This window comes from Trachypithecus francoisi, unplaced genomic scaffold (genome assembly GCF_009764315.1).
Source record: "Trachypithecus francoisi isolate TF-2019V2 unplaced genomic scaffold, Tfra_2.0 Lachesis_group7, whole genome shotgun sequence".
Classification (NCBI taxonomy): domain Eukaryota; kingdom Metazoa; phylum Chordata; class Mammalia; order Primates; family Cercopithecidae; genus Trachypithecus; species Trachypithecus francoisi.
The window spans coordinates 56631168-56653538 of NW_022681472.1; the positions used below are offsets into that span (position 1 = coordinate 56631168).

The following is a 22371-nucleotide window of genomic DNA, read 5'->3' on the forward strand; positions in this document are numbered from 1 at the left end:
AAAAAGGAAGAAATCACCATGAACACTGAATCAGAAAATACAGGTTGAACATCCCTAATCCAAAAAGCTCCAAAACCCAAAACTTTTGAGTGCTGATATGACCCAAGTGGAAAATTCCACACCTGACCTCATGTGATGGGTCGGTCAAAACTTTGTTTCATGCACAAATTTACTGAAAATACTGTATAAAAATTACATTCAGGCTGTAACGTGTATGAAATAATATTGTGTTTAGACTTCAGTCCCATTCCCAAGATCTCATTCTGTGTATGTGAATACTCCAAAATCCCAAGCATTTCTGAAAAGGGATAATCAACCTGTACCAAATTGTTGCCCCCCTAGGGGAAAGACAGGATTAGGTTCCTGTAAGCCTGTGACATGTCCAGCAATTAATACATGACCTTGTTTTATGTGTTTCTGTTGATACCTTATTTAACATACATTAATACTGAACTCATGTAACTCATGACACCCATGCCTGAAAAAAAGCCTCCCTAACACCCATTTTCTCCAAAAGGCTCATCTCTTCCTGCTTGTGCTAAGGAACACCAGGTAACACTTCTGCACTATCCTTGGGGCCATTTTAAACAGCAAAATCCACCCACAAAAGGCACAAAAATGTCAAGAACATAGTATTCAAGAGACCACGAAAGGGATACTCGTCTTCAAGTGTGATGTCAGGTGACGCTAACTTTTTGTTGCTCTGTACACGTCCATGAAAGCAGCATGCACACTGATTTGGGGGTTACAAATAAATTTTAGTGAGTAGGCAAATTTGCAAATATGTAATCTGCAAATGAGGATCAACTCTGTTTCCTTAATTCCTGCAAGAATCCAAATGTCTCCTCTCCAGAGCTGTTGGCTCTGGCCACTTAGTTTGCTACACCTGAAAAAGCAGACATTTCAAGAACAGATGAATGACTTATCTTCGAATTCACAACAAATACTGACTTCCAATCAGCTACCTAACATAAAGCTATAACCCAACCTGCCACTAGATTCTGGAACTAGTGTGTGAACTTTATAGATCTGACTTCGTCTGAAAATACCCAGCTCTTTTATATCCTCAAAATTTGAACCATTTTGTATTACAATTTTGAAAAAATAAGGTGTTTCTCTGCCTTCTTAACAGTGAAGAAAATCTTTCAGAAGAAATTGTAATGAACCACCAGCCCGAGAGGGTATGTCTGCGGTGAGGCAAAACACAAAATAATCAGGATCCCCACTGGATGCACTGTTCTATGCTAAAGGGTAGGAGGGTGGAGTTTGTATTATCTTGAGTTTCAAAAGAAGAAGCCAAAGTGAAAAGCATTCTAGGTACAGAAGCATCACTAGGCTTCATCAGCAGGGAGGGCTGCCACTGTCACAAGCCAGGGTTTTGTTTGGATTTATTTAATCCCAAAGGTTAATAGAATTGTTTATTTAGCATGGAATGAGATAACCACGTTTAACTTAGAAAGCTAACTCTGGCAGTAGTCCACAGAGAATGATGGGTTAGAAGTTAAAACTCAAAAGTGTAAACTCCCTGGGTGATCAGTTTTATGCAGATACCCTATACCCCAGGCTAGATCTTGTAAATCCATCCTCCTAAAAGAACCCCACATCTTCACCTTTAACAAGTACTTTGGGTATTACACTAAAATTAAGTCACAATCATGAACTACCAAATTAAAGACCTTACAAAAATAAGGTTTAAAACTAATCATAACTTTTAACACTTTAATATTAAAATCATACCAAAGCTTATCTACATCCTCTTCAAGAGTAGCTGTCATTGTTTTATATGATGCAAGAGTTTAAGCTAATAATCTCATAGCCTAGAAACCTCAATATAATCACAAACTGGCAGGCCAGGCATGGTGGCTCATGCAGGAGGACACCTTGAGCCCAGGAATTCAAGACCAGCCTGGACAAAATAGGAAGACCCCACCTCTACCTGCAAAAAAAACCCCATAAACTGGTTTATCTTCAAAAGTTGATGGGTGTCAGTCTCGTACATGAAATATTAAGATCATGTAACAAATACACATTGTTTCAATAATCCATATGGAAACCTTAACTCATAAAATGCACTACAGGAACTGTCTTGTGCCTTTTACATAAAACCAACAGACCCCTTGAACTTAACAGTACATCTTTCATGGAAGATTCTTACGTCAGCTCAGCACCATTAAGATATTACCTATTTATGCAAGGCAATTATAAATACTTTGAAAAAAAGCAAAACCGTGCACTGTTTAAGGAATTTTTATTAAAGCAAGAATTTTATAATCCAAATTACGTTTCCTTGCTCAGTTATCAATTCTGTTACTTAAAACAGAACTGACATTTTGAGCTATTCCACAGTAAAGAATTACAAAATTAAAGAAAGGAATGCTTTAAATTTTTGTACTTTGCTGAAAATTCTTTTTCCCAGGGTCTATAAAACATTAATTTGTTTTTATATTTTACTATTTTTTTGTGTTTTTTTTTTTTTTGTTTTTAAATCAGTAAGTAATCTAGGACTAGCATTATGCTTGCTAGACCTGGCATTTGCTCGGTACATAAGGTTCAAAGTTTCCTTTCCTTTTTTTATTTATTTTATATTTTGCAATGTTTTTTTTCCATAATATTTAAGTTTTTCGATGTTTAGATATTTTTCTTCGGTGAAGCACAAGTTTCTTTTCGTGGTCCCTGATCAATCTGTAAATGTTAAAAAAATAAATTAAGACCAGGACTATCACTTGTCAGTAGCAAATTAAAGCCCTTAGCCAAATCCAATGTAGCTGCCTGTTTTTATCTATAGTTTTATTGGAACCCAGCCATACCTGTTCATTTGTATATATACTGTATATGGTTGTCATGCCATGGTAACATTGTAACAAGATCATTTCAGAGATAATATGGTCCTCAAAGCCCAAAATATTTCCTACCTGGCCCTTTACAAAAAAGATTTGCCAATCCCTGGTCCTGATCCTGGCTGCACTACTCAATTTCTTGGGAGTAATGAAAGATAGCAGTAGAGATCCAAGGGCACCACCCAAAAAGGAAAGGTATTAACTATGAAAGCCAACCTGTGACAGGCCATTTAATGTATATTACTATACAAAATCTGGCAGGGCGCAGTGGCTCACGCCTTGTAATCTCAAGACTTTGGGAGGCCGAGACGGGCAGATCACTTGAGGTCAGACGTTTCAGACCAACCTGGCCAACACGGCAAAACCCCGAGTCTAGTAAAAATACAAAACTTAGCTGGGCATGGTGGCATGGCCCTATAATCTCAGCTGCTTGGGAGGCTGAGGCAGGAGAATTGCTTGAACCTAGGAGGCAGAGGTTGCAGTGAGCCAAGATCGCGCCACTGCACTCCAGCCTGGGTGACAGAGCGAAACTCCATCTCAAAAAAAAAAACAAACCTGAAAGCGCTTGGATTTTAAGAATCCAACAGTTAACGGGTAAAATTCCTTTAATTCCTCTATAGTTAGTTCTACTTTTCCTTGAAAAATTAGCAATACATTTAAATGACTTATAAAATGATCTTTTGCTATGTACATTTCAAAAATATGCTCAACAAACTTTATAAAAGATGAAGAAAACAAGCTTAAAACAATAAACCAGAGGGAAAAGCTCACTTTAAACAGTTGGAACACCGGTGGCACTGTTAACTGCTTTCTGGGCAGCCTCTTTAGCTTGGTGGGCTTGTAGTACAGCTACAGCTTCATCAACCTAAGAAAGGTGCAACAGATAAACTGGTTCAGGAAAGGAATGGAAATAAAGAGTTTCATATTGGTAACATACCAATTCCCAACAAAGATAAGTTTCTTCCCTCAGATGAAAGTATAAATTGTTACGTTAAACTATATACATTCAATTTTGAGTTCCATTACACCATTATTCTAGAATTATGAATCACCCCCTTGCACTTCTCTTTCCTTGTCCTCCCCAAGCTCGAAAAATATTTGTCTCCACTAGAGAAAGCAGCAGCAGTTGAGAGTATGGCTGCTGGAGCTGATGGGATTTGAAGCCAGGTTCTGCCACTTAAGAGCTGTGTAAGCATTTGGCAAATTATTCAGCCTGTTTCAGTTTCCCTATCTATAAAATGGGGATAATAGCGCCACAGGTTATTATGCAGACTTTACAATTGTACATGGCTTATATATAACACGATGTAAGTGCTCTATACAATTAAGTCCCCATAAAAAGCCATGTAATAACTGTGTAAGAGGCAACATGGTAAATAAATTTAAATCACCTTAGAACGGAGTGACTCAGGAGACTCGAGCATATGAAGAAGTTCTGAATTATCAATCTCCAACAACATGCCAGTGATTTTACCGGCAAGAGTAGGGTGCATGGCTTGAATAAGAGGAAACAGCCGTTCACCTAGGAACAGAAACATTCAAAAACTCCCTTCAATAAAAATAAATATTACCACATTAAACTGGGGTTCAGAACCATACTTCTGTCTTACGTATATAATAAACCATAATCCACAATTTCATTATGTCTTCATGGGAAGAACAGAGTAAGAAAATCAGCCACAAGGCAATTAACTCTTGACATTATCGGCTTGCCAATTAAGCAATGTTATCATTAGGTTGTCAAATCGGTGTTCAGGCAAAGTCACAAATTTTCTTCTCATTTGCTTCCAAATTCCTTATCTCAAAAATGTAGTGAGGGCCCACGGTCACTAATGCCCTACTACCCTATTTATTACTAACAATACATTTTCTTATTGGCTTTCCAGTGGTTTTAATTAGGCAGATCAACTGTGTAGCATAATCATTCATGCCAATTCAGATCACTTCCACTGCCCTAGTTGTCAATTTTAGGTACAAATGGTGCCTAAGTGATTCCTATATTTTCTAGTCTCTTTAAACTGGCAAGGTGAGACGGAAGTACTCACCCAACATTTGCTTTTGCTCTTGAGGAGGGGCAGATGCCAACATGGAAGCAGTCAAAGGTTCCTGACCTTGTACATGAACAGCAGGCTAGACAGAAAATGAGAACTCTTAAGTTTAAAGCACAGAAAAAAAGGCAAATACAAATAGTCATCAATGGACATCTGCTGAAGTGGTAGACTTCTATCGAAACATGAGGTGGAGAAGTTGAGTGAGTGAATTAGAGGCCAAAGTAGTTATTATGTATCATATACCATAGATATATATATATATATATTTTTGAGATGGAGTCTCGCTTTTTCGCCCAGGCTGGAGTGCAATGGCGCAATCTTGGCTCACTGCAACCTGTCTCCCGGATTCAAGCAACTTTCCTGCCTCAGATTCCCCAGTAGCTGGGATTACAGGCATGTGCCACACCACGCCTGGTTAATCTTTGTATTTTTAGAGCTGGGGTTTCACCCTGTTGGCCAGGCTGGTCTCAAACTCCTGACCTCAAGTGATCCACCCGTCTCAGCCTCCTAAAGTGCTGGGATTACATACAGCCACCACGCCCGGCCCATAGCTACTTATAATAGTTGTTTTAGACCAGGCATGGTGATTTAGGATGTGAATTTCTGGCTGCTTGTCCAATTCCTAAAGCATAAGACATTTTACGTACTATCATATTAGCAGGATGTTCCAGATAGGCTAAGCTCTCAAAAATCTATCATGCAGCTGTCTTCACATTTTTTCTTTTGAGACAGAGTCTTGCTGTCACCCAGCAGGGATTACAGTTTGCTGCAGCCTCAAACTCCTGGGCTCAAGCAATCCTCCTGCCTCAGCCTTCCTAGTAGCTGGGACTACAAGCATGTGCCACCACACCCAGCTAGTTTTCTTTGTGGAGACAGGGTCCTGCTATGTTGCCCAGGCTGGTCCCAAACTCCTGGTCTCAAGCAATGTGCCTGCCTCAGCCTCCCAAAGTGCTGGGGTTACAGGTGTGAGCCACTGTACCCAGCTGTCTTCACACCTTTGATTTCACCCAAGAAATGTGATTTTCATTAAGAAATCATTAAATCCATACCTGTTGCATTGTAACTTGTGGCTGTGCATTAAGATGTTGCTGAGGATTGCGAACTCCTGCAGCATATTTATACTGTGGAACGGTGCGGACAGCAGGAGTAGCTGCAGCAGCTGCAGCTGCAGGACGTGGACCCATTGTCTGTGTTGATGTGTTAGCTAAAAAATAAGAACGTTTTGTATTTTTATCTTGCTCTTTCAAATTGGTGATCAATTTTTAAAGGAAGGATTAAGACTCACCAACACGCTGTGTTGACATGACTCGTGGAACCTGTGAAGAAGCTGGTCTCATAGTACTAAATGGTGGTCTAGGAGCAGCTGGGCGGATAGCACCGGGCATATTTTGGAATGCTGCATTTTAAAGATTTGAATATACATTAACTGGGAAAATTTACTGACTGAAAAGTGTTCATGCTGTTTTCTTCGATCTGAGGTTTGCATAAAAGCCTAAAAAGTGACAAAGCTTTTTAAAGCTGAGTCTTACACCTGCCATTTTCCCAGACTCAAGAGCATCACTAAGTAAAAACATCAATTCATACAAGGACGAGTACTTATAAATATACCTGAAGTAAAATCATGATAAAATTCTAAGTGCTCCCAGCCTGGCCAACAGGGCAAAATCCTGTCTCTACAAAAAATTTAAAAAATTAGCTGGGTGTGGTGGTGTGTGCCTGTAGTCCCAGCTACTTGGGAGGCTGACGCAGGAGGATCACTTGAACTCGGGAGATGAAAGCTGCAGTAAACCAAGATCATGCCACTGCACTCCAGCCTGGAAGACAGAGTGAGACCCTGTCTAAAAAAATAAACTCTTAAGTGCTCTTGGAATATAACGTACTGTTCCACAGGACAAGACTTAAAATGCCACGACTCTGATTCTCATACATGATTAAATGGAACGAGACCTTTAAAACTGTGGCCTAACAAAATATTAAACTGGCTGGGTACCACAGCTCATGCCTGTACTCTGAACACTTTAGGAGGCTGAGGTGGGCGGATGACCTGAGATCAGGAGCTCGAGACGAGCCTGGCCAACACGGTGAAATCTATCAATAATGCATTAAGTTAGCTGGCCATGGTGGCAGGCACCTGTAATCCCAACTACTCCAGAGGCTGAGGCAGGGAGAATCGCTTGAACCTGGGAGGTGGAGGTTGCAGTGAGTCGAAACTGAGCCACTGCACTCCAGCCTGGGGCAACACAGCGAGACTCTGTCTCAAAAATAAATAAATAAGAAGAGCTGTACCTATTCCCAAAACTTTTATAAAAGGAAATCAAATCACTGTAGACATTACTATCTTAGTACTGTTTTTAAATGCTATAAAATGAACATCCATAACCACAAATTATGTGAAATGCAATAGTTAACCTAACATTGACATAGAAGAGCTGTTTTACCCAATGTGTATTTTTAAACTCAATCCCCAACCTTAATTAAAAGAAAAAATACTCACGATGAGGTCTGGCACCCTGAGCAGTCCAGCGAGGACTTGGTCTTAGTTGAGCAATTTGGCTAGGAGGATAGTATGCAGCACGGTTCTGAGTCTGCAGGGGAAAAAAAAAGCACATGAGTTTATCAGTTGAAGAAAAAAGCAAATAATGCAATAAATTATACGTACTTTTTCAAAACATTTGCCAGGCCTTCACACTCAAGCATTTTTCCCAACTCAATCATAATTCACCTTTCTTAATGTTTCACATTTGGGGGGCGAGGGGCACAAAAAAACACTAGAAATGACCAAATATGAAAACCTTCATGGTTCTGGTTGCCTCCTAAAACCTACCTGTGGGATAGCTGCCATGAAGTAACCTGAAGGAGGTGCTGGCTGGTAAGGGTTGATTACAGGGTTGGGCACAGCTCGTACACTTGCCATTCTCTGCATATACTGGTTAGTGAGGTGAGCCTGGCGCTCTTCTTTGCGCTGAGCTAAAGCTACATACAATGGCTTTGTGGCCACAATTCTACCGTTCATTTCTGTAACTGCTTTAGTGGCTTCTTCTGGGGAGGAGAAACATACAAAACCAAACCCTTTGCTGCGACCACCCTCCATCATAACCTATTAAAAGGAAGAAAAAAAAAGTTAACGCAATGGTAGAATGAGGCACATAAAAAGAGCATTACAATTTAGACAATGATAAATCACTGAATCAAATAACTAAACCCTGTTAATGCTTAATCTTCTTGTATTCACCCACTGAGTTCACAATTTTTCCTTAATACCCAAGTTATTAAGGGTAAACTACACATATGCACTTCTAGCCAAGCCAGAGAACTGACAGAAGTGAAGGCCGCACAGAAACTTTTAAAGATTTTAGATACTGAATTTGATTGTATTTTCAATATTAAAATTATCTAAATAAATACATCCCAGGTCTACTAAATGGACTTTTGGGCACTACTGGAAGCATTTCCCAATTAAATTGTGACTACTCTAACAATTCAAGCTGACAAGATGCTTTACTATGCCTTTGAGAAAAAAAGTAGTTGAATCTTACAATACCCACACCTTAAAGTTTTCACATTCAAGAGCAGAAGATCCATAAATATCACAGTACAAAGAACACTCAAGAGGAAGGTTCTTCTAAAATTGATTGCAAAGACCTTTTAAATGACAAATGAAGACTTGCAAAGAACCACTCACTAGGCCAGCAATATATATATATTAAGCGTGCTATAAAACTAAACAGTATGCGAGTGGCACAGGAACAAATGGTAATAAAATAAGAGTTCAGAAATATACCCAAGCAATTATGGGAATTCACTGTGTTAAAAGTTAACATTTTAAAGTACTGGGGAAAAAGGACTTTGGGCTACTCAATACATGATACACTGGGACAAATGAAAAAATGTAGAACTCTCACTCACATTACATTGAAAAATCTTAAACGCCAGGTAGATTCTGAGTCTGAATGTAAAATGTAGAAATAGAAAGCCTTTCTAAGATCTCACACACACACACACACACACACACACACACACACACACACACAAAGTCCATAAAGTGGAAAATCCGAAGAAAATATTTCCAATATAAAACAAATGTTCGGCCGGGCGCGGTGGCTCATGCCTGTAATGGTAGCACTTTGGGAGGCCGAGGCGGGCGGATCACCTGACGTCAGGAGTTCAAGACCAGCCTGGCCAACATGGAGAAACCCCGTCTTTACTAAAAATACAAAAATAAGCCAGGCGTGGTGGCAGGTGCATATAATCCCAGCTACTCGGGAAGCTGAGGCAGGAAAACTGCTTGAACCCAGGGGGTGGAGGTTGCAGTAAGCTGAGATCATGCCACTTCACTCCAGCCTGGGTGAAAGAGCAAAACTCCGTCTCAAAAAAAATAATAAAACAAAGGTACCCTCAATCAGTAAAAAGACAACCAGCCAGGCACGGTGGCTCCCGCCTGTAATCTCAACACTTTAGGAGATCACCTGAGGTCAGGAGTTGAAGACCAGCTTGCCCAACACGGTGAAATCTCATCTCTACTCAAAATGCCAAAAATTAGCTGGGCGTACGCACGCCTGTAATCCCAGCTTCTCGGGAGGCAGAGGTAGGAGAACCACTTGAACCCGGGAGGCGGAGGCTGCAGTGAGCCAAGATTGCACCACTGCACTCCAGCTCAGGCGAGAGTGAGACTCATCTTTAAAAAAGGCAAAAAAATAAAAATAAAAAATAAACCCTCCTAAATTTAAGCGTTTGTGTTGTGCCACATTAAAAGCACTCTTGGGGCCAGGCGCAGTGGCTCAAGCCTGTAATCCCAGCACTTTGGGAGGCCGAGACGGGCAGATCATGAGGTCAGGAGATGGAGACCATCCTGGCTAACACGGTGAAACGCCGTCTCTACTAAAAATACAAAAAACTAGCCGGGCGAGGTGGCGGGCACCTGTAGTCCCAGCTACCCAGGAGGCAGAGCTTGCAGTGAGCTGAGATCCGGCCACTGCACTCCAGCCTGGGCGACACAGTAAGACTCCGTCTCAAAAAAAAAAAAAAAAAAAGCACTCTTGGGCTGCATGTGGCCTGCAAGCAGCGGGCTGGACAAGCTTGGCATAAGCCCAGGAAAGGCTGAGGCTGCAGTGAGCTGTGACTGTGCCATGTCCCTGCACTCCAATCTGGGCAACATAGTAAAATCCTGTCTCAAGAAACAGAAAAACATGCATGCTTCATATATTCAAAATATGCTGATGCACAACACTCAATTTAAACAACATCCAGGGAACACACTGAAGACAAAAACATTCAGGAATAAATGCTATCATACTCCAAGTACTCTTACATAAAAAGCATAATCTGAAACACAAGACAACCATAGCACTTCCATCTTACTTGTATTCACACACTTTTCCCCTAACATTTCCTCACTCTCACAGAAGCTTCCTCGGGCTTGCCAGGAAAAGCTGACTAGAAAGATCAGCCACAGCGTCATTCCAGTTGAGTTGTAATTTTTTCTATGCACTCTTCCCCAACCCAAGCAAAATTACATATGCACAAAACTTTGCATATAGAGGGACTCTTGGCCCACAGACACAAGACAAAAACATCTGGAAGAAAACTTCTTAAATCAAGATTTCAGAATCTGTACTACAATACTACTGTTGTGTTTCTTAATCTCTCATTTCAAGTAAAAGAAAATATGATCTCTATTCTTACTGCTAGGGCGCAGGGGAAGTAATTGGGGCTTGACTACCCAGAATGAATTGTAGACATGAACAAACAGATCAGAACTATACTAACAATTATAAGTCCCTAATAAATTGCTTTAGTAAAATGACTAATTGTTGGAATACTGCATATTATGTGAGGTTATCAGTCTTCCTTAGCAAAGAGTTCAGCGCTTGCCATTTATAAGTTAACCCTTACGCTATGACAACTACTTCAAATGTGAATGTAAGTTTTAGAAGTAACGAAGCAAACACCTCTCTAGTGGCTATAATTAATGCAAAATTTATATACATATATCTACAGGTATGAATTTTTATCAAACTTCAAAAATCTGCACCATATGTTTTCTTACCTTTGCACTAGTGATTGTACCAAATGGAGAAAACTCTTTCCGGAGACGTTCATCATCAATACCATCATCAAGATTTTTCACATAAAGATTAACACCCTAAAAAGAAGAAAAGAAAACTATAGAAAAAGAAAACCATGGTGGTACCTAATTACATCTCCTATTATTTTATCCCATGTTTCTTCTCCTATTCCCCTCTCAAACCCTCCAGTTACCTGGGAGTAACTGAAATCAACGTAAAATAGGTTTCCTCATCCCTGTCTTATTTTGCTTGTTCAATTAAAACTGAACCTGGTATCTGGTGATCCTATCTTGCTTCATCTGTTCAAATTTGCGCTTAAGTTCCGTCTGCCGTTCCACCTTTTTCTGAGCTCGACCAACGTAGATTTGTTTTCCATTGAGCTCCTTTCCATTCATCTCATCCACAGCCTTCCAATAAAAAAAAAAAAAAAAAAAAAAAATCACAAAACTTTCAACTTACAGTTCATTTCCTTAACGGTTAAGACGAATTTGTTAAGTCACAAAAGCTAAAGACAAACCCATCCCAAAATCTCAAGGTTTTGGGACAATATAGGTTACCAAGTTATACTTTCAAAGCTACTGCATAAAATGCAAATAACTGAAAACATAAGAACATGTAAAATAGCTATTACTATGCACATAAACTTCAACACAAGAGCAACTCAACTTTGTACCCCCTTCTTCCTGCTGAATACAGACCACTTACTTTCTGTGCATCTTCATGCCTTTCAAAGCTTACAAATCCAAATCCTTTGGATTTTCCACTTTCATCAGTCATTACTTTCACACTTAGGGCAGGCCCTAAAAAAATTTTTTAAATAAATCAAAGATATTCCATACAATGTTCACATTATACATTTCAAATTTCAATATACAAAGACAAAGCCATGAAAAAAATGAGATAAAATTTCAAAACTCCATAAATTGACTCCTCTCTCCCAGCCTTGAAAGACCCTTTATTATTAAGAAGGTAAATACCTTCCCTCCCCTGAAGGATTCCTCCTTCCATTTAAGGTTTACTTTAAATGGCTGTAAAAAGTTTTATTCTCAGCTCTAGCACAAAACAGTTGCGTTTTTTACCCAATAATTTGATGCCTTCCCTTTTCTACAGATATAGTATCTCATTCCATTGCCCAGGCTGGAGTGCAGTGGCACAATGAATAAGCTCACTTTAACCTCAACTCCTGGGCTCAAGTGATCCTCCTGCCTCTACTTACCGAGTAGCTGGAACTACTGGACCACATACCACCATGCCTGGCTAACTTGGTGGTTCCACTGCCCAGGCTGGAGTGCAGTGGCACAATGAATAAGCTCACTTTAACCTCAACTCCTGGGCTCAAGTGATCCTCCTGCCTCTACTTACCGAGTAGCTGGAACTACTGGACCACATACCACCATGCCTGGCTAACTTACTTTTTGTAGAGATAGGGTCTTGCCATGTTGCCCAGGCTAGTCTCAAACTTGTGGCTTCAAGTGATCTTCCTTCCTTGACCTCCCCAAATGCTAGGGTTACAGGCATGAGCCACTGTGCCAGACCAATTTGATTTTCTTTGTATCAATTAAGACACAAGTATTTATTAAGCCTTGGCCTACCTGACTTTCAACAGGGAGTGGAAGGAATACATGGTTGGACTCTTTGGTAAGACATAGGTGATTTAGGAATTTGAAAGACAGGAAAAAAAATTTTTTAAAGACACAGGTGAATTACCTGGAGGAGAAAGCATTTATTTCTGAAGACATGTTTTCCCCTAACTCCCTCTGAAGTGGGAGAGACAGGTAACTGAGGAAGGTGGTCTCTCAAGCAAGTGGGGCAGAAAAGGTTAAAAATCACATTTGATTACAGAAATTCAGAAGATGTATGGGCAAAGGCAGATTTTCTTCTGAATGTGCCTCTCTCCTGAGGCCAAAGAAAATATGACATATTCACATATTTGTGGTCAACTTATGCAGCACTACTCATGGGATAGGTAGTTAACAACATCAACTTTTACAAATAGCTTCTAATTAAAATATATTAAGAAACACAACAATTGAAATATATAAAAGACAGTAGCTAAAGACAATTTGGGGGTTGAGCTGTGAAACATGATGTCACTTTCTACATTTTATATTATCTATCTTTGTGCAAAATGGTACGTTTTTTGCTCTAGTGGAGGGCTCAATGTGACATGCTAGCATGGCAATAAGGTATTAGGTTTCCTGGCCAGGCACAGTGGCTCACATCTGTAATCCCAGCACTTTGGGAGGCCGAGGTGGCTGGGATCACTTGAGGTCAGGAGTTGGCGACCAGCCTCGCCATCACGGTGAAACCCCGACTCTACTAAAGTACAAAAATTAGCTGGGCATGGTGGTGCACACCTGTAATCCCAGCTTCTCGAGGAGATAGAATTGCTTGAACCTGGGAGGTGGAGGTTGCAGTGAGCCGAGATCACGCGACTGTGCTCTCCAGCCTGGGTGACAGAGCAAGAGTCAAAAAAAAAAAAAGTACTAGATTTACTATTATATTTCCTAATTCTTTATTATTTGACATACTAAAAAAAGCAAGCCACCTCTGAGTTCAACAAAAAGTGCAAAGGGCAGGGTCAAGCAAATCATCTGCACGTGTATTTTCTGTTACACCCCTACCTAAACTAAGGCTGCTTTGTGTTTCATTAATTTCAGGTTTTATGAAGTTATTTTTAAATGCAGGAAATAAGTATTTTATTTATTTATTTATTTATTATTATTTTTTTTTTTTTTGAGACGGAGTCTCGCTCTGTCGCCCAGGCTGGAGTGCAGGGGCCGGATCTCAGCTCACTGCAAGCTCCGCCTCCCGGGTTTACGCCATTCTCCTGCCTCAGCCTCCCGAGTAGCTGGGACTACAGGCGCCCGCCACCTCGCCCGGCTAGTTTTTTGTATTTTTTAGTAGAGACGGGGTTTCACCGGGTTAGCCAGGATGGTCTCGATCTCCTGACCTTGTGATCCGCCCGTCTCGGCCTCCCAAAGTGCTGGGATTACAGGCTTGACCCACCGCGCCCAGCCAATAAGTATTTTAAATACCAAGGAATCACTGGAAAATCTGGATTTCTGGCTTCATTGCTGAAAATCATTGTTTTAAACTGCTCCAACATGATGTTACTTAAACTGACCAGCTTTATTGTCCTATGAGGCTGTGTTCCACTGTAAGCTGGCTGTGTCAAATGCATGCTTCTGATGACACAGGATCTCTAATCACACACACGTGCACACACACATATATGTATCTCCAGCCTCTTAATGTAAAATATTTTAAAATCTGTCCTAATTACTTAGTCATATCTTACTGTGCTAATCTAATGCTATTAACCTTTAACCTGAATAGAATTCTATTTATGTTTAATAGATGGCCAGCAGCTTAATTCAAATAACCACAAGTATTTTAAAGTACCACGTAAGTCTAATTTTATTGACTTTTTTAGTATAAAGTAATAGCTAAAATTAATATTAAGCACTAATTCAGAACTTTGTGTGTAAAAATTTAATTAAGACACATTACCAAACTTGCCAAAGAGATCCTTAAGGCGCTCATCATCCATGTCTTCTCCAAAATTCTTGATGTAAACATTGGTGAATTCTTTTGCCCTAGCTCCAAGTTCAGCTTCTCGTTCTTTACGAGACTTAAATCGTCCAACAAATCTAATAAGATATACAAGGACTATAACATTAGATACTATTTTATAAAGTTCACATAAATTAAGCCTGATGGTTGGTTTTGCTATTGTTACTGAGAATATTCAGAATCCCTAATAAAGAGCACTCTACAAAAGAGAAATATGGCCATAATTTAAGATGTGACACCATGAAATACATGAATAAACCTCTAACTACAATCACAAAAAACGAAACTTTTAATACACACCTCTCTCTTCTCTAGCTAACTCAGGGTTAAAGGGATCACTCCCATCAATACAAATGATTGGAAGTGCATGTGTACCATGCCAATAAAAAGAACTCTATCAAATTAAAAAGCTTTCATCGTCATTTCAAAGTGGCCCTTGCGCTTTCTCTGCCATCTCCTAGAATAAAACTTTAAACTTCCCAATCCTGTACTCTAACATACAACAGCCTGACATTAACTGCAGCATTTTCAACAAAACGACACTAAAATTTAATTTTTCCTGAATGTTAACAGTAGTAACTCACAACAAGGATCACTGGGCTAGGCAGTGGCTCACACCTGTAATCCCAGCACTTGGGGAGGCCAAGGTGGCATGAACACTGGAGCCCAGGAGTTCAAATTCAGCCTGGCCAACATGGTGAAACTGTCTCTACTAAAAATACAAAAATTAGTTGTGTGTGGTGGTGTACACCTGTAATCCCAGCTACTTGGGAGGCTAAAGCACGAGAATCGCTAGAACCCGGGAAGCAGAGGTTGCACCACTGCACTTCAGCCTGGGCAAGAGAGCAAGACCATGTTTCAAAAAAATAAAAATAAAAAGAATAAGGATCACTGAAGAAGAAAAGGTAGCATGTGTGTCATAGCATATTGTAATACACAGCAAAGCAGAAGGAAAAACCATCTTCCATAATCTAACCCTAGTCATCTAAATCTCCTTATCTCTAACCTAGCTTTGGAAGTAAAATAAAAATAATTGCCTTATCTCCCCATAAAATATGGTTGGTCTTCACTATGCTATTAGTTTCATAAATGTTCTCAAAAGGAGCGTATTTCATCGTGGGCATCACTTTCTGCTTTGTAAATAATGCTGCAACTTTTTTAAGAGACAAGGTCTTGCTATTTTGCCCTGGCTGGAGTGTAATAACTGTTCATAAGCACAATCACAGCACACTACAGTCTTGGCTCAAGCATCCTGCCTCAGCTTCCCAGTGGCTGAGAAGAAAGGCACACTGCAGTAAAGCTGAAACTTTATGAAAGACCCTTTGTGTATTTCTTCTTAGGACAGTTACAAATTTCCAAAAGAGTTATATCACTTTTACTCAAAAGAGCAATATAGCATTCCTTTCTCGGTCCTGCCAGGGTTGGGCTTGCTTTTTTTTCTCCTAAAGCACTGGTGACAGGCATTTGTGAGTACTAATTTTTTTTTAAAACAAAGTTTCAATCTTGTTGCCCAGGCTGGTGTGCAATGGCGCAATCTCAGTTCACTGCAACCTCTGCCTCCTGGGTTTAAGTGATTCTCCTGCCTCAGCCTCCTGAGTAACTAGGATTACAGGCATGCGCCACCACGCCCGGCTAATTTTGTATTTTTAGTAGAGATGGGTTTTCTCCATGTTGATCAGGTTGGTCTCAAACTCCCAACCTCAGGTGATGCCCCCGCCTCAGCCTCCCAAAGTGCTGGGATTACAGGCATGAGCCACTGCGCCTAGACTTGTGAGTAATGTATGTCTCTCATTTTACAGTACTTAAAAGCAAATTGAGTTTCTTCACCTATAAAATGCGGTAATTTAACCAGCACCTCAAGAATTATGAATATTAGGTCTGAATTCCTGATTTTTCACTAATGCACTGATTTTGAAAAAGCTTCATATTTCTGTTTACCTATCTTCTGTTTTCCTTTTGGCATGAATGTTAATTTTATTAAACCTGTTATTTGTATGTTATACTTATTGTGTAAAAAATTCAATTATAAAAATCAAGATTAGCTTATTTTCACTCCAGTACAACTGCATTAAATTTTGTTATTCATCTTTATTTTTATTCTTTTATCTTACGTGTATCTAACTTCTCCCTGACAAATATTAACTTAAAATGATTTGGAATTATTAAAAATAAGATTCAAAATATGATTAGATATTTATACTTACACTTTGCGATCATTTAGGAGCATTCCATTCATTTTTTCAATAGCTCGTTCAGCTGCTTCCTGCGTCTCAAAGTGTACAAATCCATAGCCCTTGGAACCATTTTCATCACAAACCACCTAGGGAAAAACATATACCCATTTTTCTTTATTTGCTATTGATTTAACATTTGTTCAGTGTTGAGAGACAATCTGTTAGCCATCTAACCTGGATATTTGTGAAATAAAGATATCCATTACAGCACAGTTCCTATTTCAAGCACTAAACTAAAAGTAGCTCAACAATATAAACATGTTTACTGGACATTTTTGGCTTACCTTACATGAAAGGATGTTACCAAAAGCAGAAAATGTATCATACAGTGCTTTATTATCAATGGATTTGTCCAGATTTTTAATGAATATGTTGCCTACTCCACTTTTGCGAAGTGATGGATCACGCTGAGACCACATGATGCGTACTGGTTTGCCCTTTATAACATCAAAATTCATGGTGTCCAAAGCACGCTCCGCTGCAGGAAAGACATTTTCAGAGTCAATATTACTTCAAAATTTTTGCTGGCTACTTTACATAAACTATGGTGAGTGGAGTGGGTGGACACACGGTCTCACAGTTGAACACTTCCCTCTTTAAGCTTCAAGATGGCTAGACCTTTCGAGTATCACACACTAGCGTAGGACCTAAATTGTATAAAGCAAAGACAAATACCAGAAGCCCCTGAAATTTCTCACATATAAAAGGATGCCATATTGCTAATAATTAATGAATTCCTGAAGCAATCTCTTGCTTTGCCATTAAATCTAAAAGCACTTTTTTCCCTAGTTAACAAAATCCGAATTCCTTCACATATGACCCGTTTAATAGTATAAGACATTACCCAATAGATTTATCTACAAGCTGGAAGTAGTTTATAGATTTAAATAGTTTAACTTCTTCCCAACTACTTGCTAAAATTGATCATTTCATTGCTAATGACTAACAATATTATACGAAAACCAGTCCATTTCCTAAAAATTGAAAGTTTCTTAATTATTAGGAGGAGGGAGGATTTCAGTGATTCATGGCACAATTTCCATTTAAGAAAATGAAAGGCTACACCAAGGTTTGAATCATGCTTTCAAAAGCTAATGTGAAGTTGGACATACTCGGTTTCATAATCACAGAATTTTAAAAACACCAGGTCTGCAATATTCAGAAATCACTATTAACGCTTTCTTGACACACAAAATCAATTTCACTTTAGATCGCTGATTTTCTTAACAACTGATTTAGTTATTTCTGAATAGTGCTAAAAAATTTCAAAATCTACAATTAATTTCAGGGTCTATAAAGGGTTGAATTGGATGTATTCCTGTACCATTCATTAAAGGCTCTAAATGAAATAACACATCCTGAAATGAAAAGACTGGTCCCCCAAGAGAGGAAAAACGGTCCCTTTTAAAGTCCTGAAACAACTTCCACAAATTCCATGCCAATGTAAATTTAAAGTTATTGACAGGACGAATTTTCCGGCCACCTCTTTTTTTATAAATGAAAGTTCCAGTTTCTAGAATATAGTGATAATCAGCTGTTAGCTCATTATCAAGTGACCACACCTACTCAGCTTCCCTAGTTTTTTTTTTTTTTTAGCTGACTTTGCTTGAGCTATTTTTCAATGAGTCACCTCTTCCTATGAAATTGAAAACTGGTCACTTTCAGAAGCTATTCTGCCTATCAATATAGCAATAAAGTTTTAAAAAAATAAGAACAAGAAATCCACTGAATTAATTGGATGGCAAATTGTACACATAGAACTAGACAAATGGAAAACTGCCATATTATTTTCAGTAGTTAGGGTACTGGTCTTACTGGTACAGACTGATAATATATACTGTACACTGTAACCACGGCAACCTGAAGTTCAACTCTTCGAATCCCAAGAAATGTAAAAATTGTTTTTTGGATTTAAAAACATTAAGCTGAGAAAGAGTTAACACTTTCAAGTTACCATTTTATGGTCTCTAGAATTCATTCCCGTCTTTTCTCTACCAACTCTTAGGTTGTGATAACCTGCCCCAAAGTTATCTACCCCCATCTGACAGGCATTGATACATCCTGCCTAAAGTTGACAAGAACTGTTACGAAGTGACATTTGGAGTTACTGCTTACAGAGCAAAAGGGCAGGAAACCTGCAGTGCAGTTTTACAACTTCTGGCTCTGTGTCACTCAATATTCGCTTCCAAAATCAGTATCAATTTTACACAGTGAAGAGCTGATCAGTAACCTAAGTTCTACTGAATTAATGTTAACAGAAGCTTAAATTCCACCCTTAAGGCCTTTTCTACTAAAATAAAAACGAATTCTTCTTATTTCGATTATTTGACACATATTCAAGTGGCCAGCCTGTAGAGGGTTTGGAAAAGGCAAAATTGGGCTGTAAAATGGAATGAAACTGACTTCTCAAAGCCAATTGATGTAAAGACAAATCCTAGCAACTCAAAAGACCATAGATATTATCTGTTTACAAAATTGTATTTCTGTTAACTGTTTAGCTTCCAAATAAAAGCACAAAGTTAGCTGCATTTCCCCCCCATAAATTTCAAGCTCAGTTTCATCTCTGTTGGTTTGTACTCAGTCATTTCCCAAGATTTATAAGTATCATGGGCCACTTTTAAAAATAAAAGAGAAACTTTAAGTTCTTGCATGCTACAGGTAAGACTGGTCCAGTTGGAATTACACTGAAGTAACATTTTATAGCCAAAATTGACTACTTTATAAAGAAAAGTCCCTCAAAACGACAGAAACTATTTCAGAAGGTAACATATAATATACTCGAAAACTACCAGTATTGTGAATCTAAGGTAAAATTTAAACATGGTCTAAGTTGCCTGAGAAAACTGGCCTTCAAAGTGGTCGGCTCCCACAACCCCTCCTCCCACTCTGCCCTTTTAATGTTAGAGAAATGCTTGATCTAGGGGAAACCCCCGAATACACGTCTCCGGTAAATTCCATTTCTAGATCCATCAGTCACTGATGAGTTCTGGGGAGTGGACTCACAAGCCTAAGGACCACCACCACACCACACATCGCCACAGGAACTTTATTCTAAGGCCTGGTGGCTCCCCCAGGCGACTGGGCCAGGAGCAGGAGCAGGCCTCGGGCCTGCGAGGTTACAGGGTTCAACACGTGGTATTTTTTGAGCACCGAACTGCACTTCCTCCCCAGGCTGGGGCGCCGGCAGGATCTCCGGGTGGTGGGAGCGCCTCCACCTCTTACCCACGAAAGGAGCTCAGCGCTCAACGTCCCAGAATCCCGGAGTCACCGGCGGGAGCGCGGCGGAGGAACCGAATCTACCCACCCTCCCGGCGCGTCATCACCCTAAAGTTTGAGAGCGTCTGAGGCCGAGAAAATGGTCGCAAAGGAGGAAGTAGCCGGGCGTGCGGCTGCCGGCAGCGCGAGTCCCCGCCGGTTCGGGGAACGTGACTCCAGGGGCCCCGGCGCCTTCCCGCTGGCCGTCGCGGGGTGACATGCCCTCCCGCCCCCCGCCCCGGGGCCGCCGGCCTACCCCGCCCGCCGCCGCCGCCCGAGCCTCATGGCCGCCCGCCCGCCCGACCGCGGAGCCCGGCGCTCACCGTCCGCCGGCTGCTGGAAGTTCACATACGCGTAGCCCAAGGAGCGGCGGGTGATCATGTCCCTGCAGACCCGGATGGAGAGGATGGGCCCGGCCGGGCTGAACTTCTCGTAGAGCATCGCCTCGGTCACGTCGGGGTGGAGGTCCCCCACGTAGAGCGAGGCCATGGGGTAGCTTGGGGCGCTGGGGTTCATCTCGGCACGGCTGCCCGCAGGGCCACAGGCCGCGACCTTTCCGTGAGAGGAGGAGAGCGAGTGCCGGGGCTGGGGGCCGGAGCCGGGGGGAGGGGAGCGGGAGCAAGCGCAGAGGGACAAAAATCAACCGGAATTGAAAACTACTCAACGGCCGCAGAACGGGGTCGATCCACTGCCGCTGGCTGCCGGCTGCCGGCGGGGAGGGAGGGTGGCGGTGTCGGGTCCGGGCAGCGGGAAGGCCTCGGTCTCTTGGTTCCTTCTTGGAGCTGCTGCGGGGCCGCGGGCGGGCGGGTCGGTCTCGGCTGCTTCACCGGGTTATTTTATAAAAGAGGAAGAAAAAAAAATAAAAGTCTCCGGCGGGGGAGACGCGGATTTTTTGTAAATTTTTTTGGGTTTTTTTAAAAGATTTTTTTAGATTTTTTTTGGATTTTTTAATAATAAATGTGTGTTCCGAGCCCGGAGCACACACTCCGCACTCTCAGCACTAACCGCCGGGGAGAAGGGGAAGCACCGCCTCCTGCACCCTCTACTTATACACCCCGCCGCACTCGCCCCGCCCCCGCGCGTCTGACGCCAGGGCCCTACGCGAGCGTCAGCGCCGAAAGAGGAGGAGACGCGGAGGCCAGGGGGAGGAGGGAAGAGAAAACAGCAGGAAAGAGCAGAGAGGAAGGGAGAGGTGGCGGCGGCGGAGGCTGCGTTGTGGGGGTGGGGCTGGGGCGAAGGGGCGGGGCTTCTGCGCAGGCGCCGCGGCCGGGGAAGCGGAGCTCGCGCTGCGTCGCGTCCGTGGGGGAGGGGAGGGCGGCACGCGGGCGGTCCTCGGGGGTGTCGGCTGAGGCGGCCCCGCCTTCCGCCCCGCCCTCCCCCGCCTCCACCAGGAGGAGCGTTAACCCGTCACCGCGGCGGTGGGCGGTGCAAGGGGCTTCCGGGTTCCTACGCCCTAAGCACCGCCCACGTGCGCGGCCGCTTGGGGCCTCTTCCCGCCGCGGCCGGCCCGGCTCCTCTCGCCCCAGCTCCGAGGGACGCCGGGCACGGGTGAGCGGGCGTGGTCCCCTCCGGGCCCGGTTTCCGAAAGGTGCGTAGATGGAGCCGGGGTGGCTCCCCGCTCTCTCCTACCCGGACCGCACTACGAGTCCCAGCGGGCACCGCCGCCACGCGCGTCGGCCGCAGAAGCGGTGCCTGCTGGGAGCTGGAGTCCCCAACGGACGCGGCGCTCGCTGACCCCAACTGGCTGCAGGGGTCGTGGCCGCCCGCTCCGGGACCCGCAACCGTCCTGCGCGCCGGACCCCGGCGCCAACACGCGGAGCTCCCGGCGGGGAGTTGGGGGGAGGGAGAGAGAGGGGAGGACCCCTCGGGTTCCTCGTCCTCTGCTTTTCCAGCCCGACCCTCCTCCGTGTCTTCACTGGAGATTGTCGTTGGTCAAAGTGGATTTAATTTGGAATAGCTGTATGGGGGTTTTTGATCACTTCTTACCTTAAGGTGCTAGATTGGAGTCAGTGATTTGTGCTGCTTCTGCCAGACATTTCTTGGCGATAGAAACCAGGAGTGGAGAAAAATGAATGTTTTTCCTGAAAGTATGGGTTTGTCATAATCACTACTATATGGCACCACAGCCCTGCAACCAGACAAAATTAGGAATAGTCTAAAACAACGTATTATAAATAAAACAATTCTGCACATTAGTGGTGGGTTTTAATAGGAATGCTAAATTTAATGAATTGATAGTAATGAAAAGCGGCTGTAGGAATGACATTAAATCAACATACAAATTCCACTCGAAAGTAGTAAAGTGCTTTTACAGTTTTTAAAGCACTTGCGTAAACATACTATCATTTGTTCC

At 42.0% G+C, this 22371-nt stretch overlaps 1 protein-coding gene across 3 annotated transcripts; it reads right to left on the minus strand.

Moving 5' to 3' along the window:
* Positions 1 to 2399: 2399 nt before the first annotated feature.
* Positions 2400 to 21949, minus strand: PABPC1 (poly(A) binding protein cytoplasmic 1). 3 transcript variants are annotated; one of them, XM_033202917.1, is made up of 15 exons: positions 20342 to 21949; positions 17048 to 17241; positions 16734 to 16849; positions 14467 to 14606; positions 11659 to 11753; positions 11223 to 11360; positions 10935 to 11030; positions 7713 to 7985; positions 7383 to 7473; positions 6174 to 6284; positions 5938 to 6092; positions 4883 to 4967; positions 4229 to 4359; positions 3609 to 3702; positions 2419 to 2682 (listed from the first exon to the last, which is right to left on the minus strand). In XM_033202917.1, exons 1-14 carry the CDS (start codon positions 20532 to 20534, stop codon positions 3610 to 3612), a joined length of 1911 nt encoding a protein of 636 aa, XP_033058808.1. In that variant the 5' UTR covers positions 20535 to 21949; the 3' UTR covers positions 2419 to 2682; position 3609. The 3 variants fall into 3 exon arrangements, 2 of the variants coding, with proteins under 2 accessions (XP_033058808.1, XP_033058809.1); XM_033202918.1 differs by lacking the exon at positions 2419 to 2682 and having other exon boundaries at positions 3425 to 3702; XR_004435319.1 differs by lacking the exons at positions 5938 to 6092; positions 6174 to 6284 and having other exon boundaries at positions 2400 to 2682.
* Positions 21950 to 22371: the final 422 nt, after the last annotated feature.